Source organism: Eurytemora carolleeae, unplaced genomic scaffold, assembly GCF_000591075.1.
Source record: "Eurytemora carolleeae unplaced genomic scaffold, Eaff_2.0 scaffold1123, whole genome shotgun sequence".
Classification (NCBI taxonomy): Eukaryota; Metazoa; Arthropoda; class Copepoda; order Calanoida; family Temoridae; genus Eurytemora; species Eurytemora carolleeae.
Genome location: NW_019397016.1, coordinates 55,143 through 61,723, shown reverse-complemented (window position 1 = coordinate 61,723; position 6,581 = coordinate 55,143). Strand labels below are relative to the sequence as shown.

Here is a 6,581-nt window from a genome sequence, read left to right as displayed (position 1 = left end):
TGAAGGGTATGTTTGGAGGAGGGGGGGGCGTCAAGGGGATGTTTGGGGGACATGTCTCTACAAACAGCAAAGTCATTCACAGACGGTCAATTTTAGGTAGACAATGTCACAGAGTGGATAAAAATGGATAGATCACCAAATGTTGTATTAAATCTATACAAATATATGATAAAAAAATCAACAACGAGAAACAAAAATTTTGAGAATAAAACTAGCTTTAAACTTTTAATTTCATTCAATGAAAGCTAAATTGAGTATTTAAAGTTCAAATGTCAAATTTGTTTAGAAGGGTTGCGTGAATAATTTAGAAAATATTGAATACTAAACACAATTAAATATATCATATATAAAACAACTTTTTTAATATACGGTGATAACTAGAAAGAAGTGTTAATATTTGGTGAAACCCTTTGAAAGTCCAAAACCTTAAAAGTTAACATTATATTGTTATTAAAGATGCTATACGGGGAGACTTATAAAACTGTGGAATAAGATGATATCTAAACAATCTTATGTTTATTTGACGTTGTCATAAAACAAAAAGTTTCCCAGTAGTCGGAAATGGGTCTCTCAAAATTATCTCCATGCAGTGAATGCAGTCGTATTCCGGTTTTACGGGTACCGCTGTATACAAACAAATGTAATAGCAAAGGATATACATAAAAAACTTTTTCTTAAAGGGAGTGACCGGCAATGTCTGGTAGTTGAACTGAGAATATAGTATTTGTTGAGAAATTTTCAAGGATTCATTTGAGACATATAAAACTTTTTAATGATGTATAATTACTGAGTTGGAGCGCAAAATCGACGTTCAAAATCATCCATTTGGGTGGTTACTTATTGAGAATTTATTTTTTTAAATTATTTAATAACGACGACAAAAAATGTAAAAAAATCAACAGTAAACTTATTAGATGTTTCGGAGCATATTTCTCAATTGAAATTTCCTCAATAAATCAATGTTAGAATCAATTATTTCTTATCCTTATTATCTTGAATATTTATTCTTCATGAATTTGTTCGCAGGTTTCTTCAAATTCTTCAAATGTCGTCTTTTCAATAAAAATCCCAGGATATCTACAGAATATGTTTGTGACCAATGAGACATTACAGAAACCAATAACAAAATAAGAATACTTATTTTCGATGATAATAGTTAATTTTTGTTTTCTTAACCTGTTCCTAAAAAACAAATTTGTTTACTGTAGAAATTTTACTATATTTTTCGTCGTCGTCATTGACTAACTTTTTGAAAAATATGCTGAAAAAATATGCACTGTAAAAACGTCTCATATGATGTCTCAAATGATTCCTAAAAAATGTCTCCTCAATACTACATTCTCAGTTCCACACCCATACATTACTCCCTTTAACTTGTTCTAAAAATTATGACGACCTTTTAGGCTCTGATTTGAAATATTCTTAATTCATCACATTAGCTTGAAAAGAGAGATATGTGTAAATATATTTAAAATCCTGAAATAAATATGGCCGACTATGCGAGATGAATTGCAACGCAATTTTCTTCTTTGTATCCTACAATATATGTTGTACACCTCATGTGACAGATGCAGATAGAGGGGGGGGGCGCCCCTCAAGGGGAGTAGGGGGGTGAGGCACTTCTAAAGGAGAGCAGGGGGGGGAGGTCATTAAAAGTTCCCCCACGTACTAGAAGTCCCTCTGCTCGGTGATTTTAACGGCTGTTGGACACACGAGTATATGTAGTAAATACCCTACTCCAGACCAGTTTCTCCAACACGTATCTATCCAGTTTTCACTTAGCTATCAATGTCTACATCCGGACACAATATCGTGAACTATCAATGTCAACCAGGACACAAATTCTTAATCGATCAACATCAAACAATTTGCGCGATCAGCTATCAATGTTTACACGGACACAAGCACTAAATCGATCAAGGCAAAACTAATGTACGCGATCAGCTACCAATATCTACACGGGTTTACAGAATATCGTGTTACCTGATATCTATTACATATGTACAGGGTGTTAAAGAAAAAACACCTTTGTTACATTTATACATATGTATACGCACAACCAATATTATTACAAGGTGATCCTTATTTTTTGAGTTTATCCTAAAAAAAAAAATTATACAACAAATTTTTTTTCCCTAGCCCCTAGACTGTCATGGCAGCGGTGCTTGCATTAAAAAGTTTTCAACTCGTATTTTAGGATTAAGCCTAAGTTTTAATGATCAAAAAACATTAAAAAAATTACATTTTTTGTGACGGACACGGTAAACCATCTTCATCTAGACAAAATTCATTAAATATGTATATATGTCCTCCAGCCTGGTCGGGTTAAATTGTGTTTTCTCTACAAAAGTAACAATTTTATTGCAGGAAAACATTTTTGAATGATCAGAATTAAATTATTTTAAATCTACGAAAACGACGATTTCTTCCACACTATTGGTCAGATAAAGTCCCTTTAAGAAAAAATAGTTCCTACCTCGCATTAAATCTGAAAGTAACTCTTTTAAATCCATCATTTTCTTCTCATCAAGATGTATATTTCCAACTCGTCGAAGAATGAAATCTCTAAGAAGACAGTTTTGGATTATTGCCATAATTTCAATAGGTTGGGATAGGGCTTGATTTGTTTGATCGTTTGTTCGGGTTTCGTTAACAACGGCTAGATCGTGTGCTCGTTCATTCCGTTTGTTTACGATAAGGTCATTAATGATATTTGATCGTTACAAAGAAAATGCTGTCTTTATTATTCTCAACGATGTGGTGGTTAACAGAAATACCGTCTGGGAATTCCAAAATGATCGCTCCTAACAAACGGCGACCATTACATTTACATTTTTCTATCAAACAAGGAAGAAACGTAAATTTCTTTTTCGACTAACTTTAATCTACTTGAATGTTTCTAACCGCAAGGAATATATGACTGTCCCTACCTTCTACCTTCACACAACGATTTAATACTGCTCAGTTTCAAAAATCGTTTGTTGTTGAATTAAAAAAAAATATTAATACTTGACATACTCCAGAGGACCATCGACCCCTGGCATCTTGTAGGTAACCTCTTCTATGGTCAGCTGGAGAAATGCACTGAAAAGTAATAAATAAACTTATGCACAAATGTTTTTATTTGGCTTCTCTCTCTCTCTGTTTGGTTGCATCGAGCTCAATTTTTAAAAGGACGTGAAATCACCTTAAAGGAAGTGTTCGCGAAAAATGAAAGGGATAGTTGCGTCTATAAAGAGAAAATTGACAAAAATGACTTGTACCTAAGAACGTAGCGTCCATAAAAATTGAAAAAATGCAACATACAACTCGGATTGTAAAAAAATCAATTTAATTTTAAACAAATCATTCAAATATTAAAACCAAGTCATTGATTTTTTTTCGACGCATTCGCATAAAGTTTATATTTGATAATATTTATATTTGTTTTGTATACAATTCACTTAAAACGCCGAAATAGTTGGCCGTCAGGTGTCTCTGCTTTTGATACTTTCAATGATTACACGTGGCAGAGACGCCTAGCGGAAAAAAGTAGCTTTAAGTGCATTGTATATTTAACAACAAATAAGAAATGTTATGAAGTATTAATTTTATAGGAATGTGTCGAAAAATAATCGATGATTATTGGTTTTAAAATCTGAATGATTTGTTTGATACTAAATTGATTTTGTTACGAACCGAGTCGTATATTGTAACTTTCTAAATTTGTATGGACGCTACGTTCTTCAGTATGAGTCGTTTTTAACAATTTTTTCCTTATTGACGCAACAGATAGTAGTTAGACTAGTAGCGATTAATAGCGCTTACTTTTCGCAGTAAGCCTATATACCCCCTTCTAGTTTTCGCGAACACTCCCTTTAAGGAAAGGATATTATAGATACATAAAATCTAAAATCTTTGATTTGATTTATATTTATTTGGAAAAACATGAATTCAAAACAGAAAAATCTGTAAAGAGATTTTCTTTTATAAATGGTTGCAATTATTTAGTAATATTCAAAAATCAAAAAATTAAAAAGATGGAGTGGCAGCGCCCTTAACCCAAATTTTGTATTTGTTTTGTTAGCTATATATATGATTGCTCTATTACTAACTTTTTAACTCGATCAATAGCAAAGCTGCTTCGTTTCTTCAAGTGTTCTTGGAGTTTGGGTCTATTAAATAAAATAAAATTGGAAAAAAGTGTTTTGAAGAACAATTTTTCATGAAAAGAAATAAAGCAAAAGATGTTGTTGGAATACAAAAATAGGTCTACAAAAGAGGATACAAGAATATATAAAATATAAAATAGGTCTACAAGAGAGGATACAAGAATATATAAAATATAAAAAATAGGTCTACAAAAGAGGATACAACAATATATAAAATAGGTCTACAAGAGAGGATACAAGAATATATAAAATATAAAAATAGGTCTACAAGAGAGGATACAAGAATATATAAAATATAAAATAGGTCTACAAGAGAGGATACAAGAATATATAAAATATAAAAATAATGTATAATGTACTAGCTGGAGTGCCCGGTGTTGCCCAGGTTTATATTAATATTCATAATGGTAATAAGTGCTTTGTTTTAAATCATGAATTTAGCCCAAGTACCCGACGTTGCCCGCGGAATTTTAAAATTTAAAAAATCCCACGAATTCTACTTTTGTAAATTCCTGTTTTTTTGCAAGTTCATATTAAACCTTTGGTATTTAGTATTTAGGTCATTGATCTAATACAGTTCATATTTAATAATATGGAAGATTTTAGGTCAACACAATATACGGATTTAAAAACTTAAAATTTTGAAGAGGTTCTGTTATACAGATTAATTAAAAGTGATATGTTTTAATTTCGTCTAAGAAAATTTTACACTTTTTTAATTTAAAAAAAACCTATTTTTATAGACTTAAAAAGAAGAACCTGAAGTAATCCTGGTTGAGCTTGATGGTTTCATTGATAATGAAGTTATTATTAGTCTGAGGTAAACCATCTTCATCTAGACAAAATTCATTAAATATGTATATATGTATACGTATATAATATTCAATACATACAAAATATCTTGATAATATACAGGGTGTCCCAATAAGAATAGGAATTCAGTGACGATGTTGATATCGTCTGTGTAAATGATTTTTGATTTAGTATAATGGTGATCCCTAAAGCTGTAATAATCCGTCTTCTATCCAGTTAAGAATTTCTTTATGTTTTTATTGCATACTGTGCTTTACATAGCAATATCAGAAATTCGTGTATTCAAACACAGTACAGTTATTTCTCTTAACTGTCTATCTTGCAGATATGTTACAGAACATCATATAAAGTTTTGCAGAATAAAAAACATGGTCATTTACCGTTTACATAAAATATACTCTAGCAAAAGTATAAACTTTATTTTGACCTTCGAAATTAGGTAATACAATGCTAATTAGGTAATACAATGCTAATTAGGTAATACAATGCTAATTAGGTAATACAATGCTAATTAGGTAATACAATGCTAATTAGGTAATACAATGCTAATTAGGTAATACAATGCTAATTAGGTAATACAATGCTAATTAGGTAATACAATGCTAATTCTTTGCAAACACGATTTTGAATTCGTCTCTCAATTCCATATTTATTGGGACTCTTTGTAGATAATTTGATTAGAAAGGAATTGAGTTTTTGCCAGAAACTCTGATTTTCTAATCCCTATATCTTTGCAACCCAAAGTTGTATCCCTTTGATGTTTCAAGTTATGAGCTCTGTTAGATCAAATAGTCTAAGTTTGAAATATCAAAGGTTAACATCATCATGTTGCAAATATATAGAGATTAGAAAATTTGAGTTGGTTGCAAAACTTAATTTCCTTGACAACAGTTGAATTTCATAATCTCACTGACTGATATGAAGAAAGGATATAAAGAATATAATTTTAATATTTTAGCCTTATAGTCAAGATTAAATTGTATTAAAAACATCATGTCCGTTTTCACAAAAAACATATTTTTTACCGAAAGTATAAAGCGTAAAGAAATTATTATTGAATAAGAATACAAAAAAATAATCTATGAAAAATGTTTAAATTATTTGAATAATTTCTTACCCTTGGGTTTGTTCATTTTGAACTGTACTTGATAAGAATTGAAGAACAGTAAGTTGATAGCACAACTATTTCCGCAGCAGAATTAAATCAAACTTTTAGTCCTTCGGCTCTTTAAGTAAAGGAATTGAGCCTTGTAACAAACCCTGGTTTTCAAATCCCTATATCTTTTCAACCAAGTGCAGTACGTAGACCTTTGATATTTCAAATTATGAAATATGTTAGATTAAACAATCCAAGTTTGAAGTATAAAAGGTTTACACCAACCGGTTGCAGAGATATAGGGATTAGAAAATTTGAGTTTGTGGCAAAAACTCAGATCCTTTGGAAAACAAGGACCTATATAAGGACCTATATAAGGACCTATATAAGGACCAATATAAGGACCTATATAAGGTTTTATAGTTGCAATGGAACGCTCAAACGCTGTGTGATATTAAATCTTCTTTTTATTTATCTTTATGTGAAACACTAGCTTGGGACCCAAGTCCATAGATAGTGGT

The 6,581-nt window shown here is 30.9% G+C and overlaps 1 protein-coding gene across 1 annotated transcript in view; it reads right to left on the bottom strand.

Moving 5' to 3' along the window:
- The window catches only part of LOC111711146 (transient-receptor-potential-like protein), a 12,370-nt gene extending 6,201 nt beyond the window's left edge, over positions 1 to 6,169 (bottom strand). Inside the window, exons 1-5 of the mRNA XM_023485415.1 lie at positions 6,082 to 6,169; positions 4,911 to 4,986; positions 4,095 to 4,154; positions 3,010 to 3,084; positions 2,477 to 2,565 (exon numbers count right to left, since the gene is read on the bottom strand). Coding sequence (XP_023341183.1) covers positions 2,477 to 2,565; positions 3,010 to 3,084; positions 4,095 to 4,154; positions 4,911 to 4,986; positions 6,082 to 6,097 — 316 coding nt within the window. The 5' untranslated portion in view covers positions 6,098 to 6,169. The remainder of the gene's footprint in view (positions 1 to 2,476; positions 2,566 to 3,009; positions 3,085 to 4,094; positions 4,155 to 4,910; positions 4,987 to 6,081) is intronic.
- Positions 6,170 to 6,581: the final 412 nt, after the last annotated feature.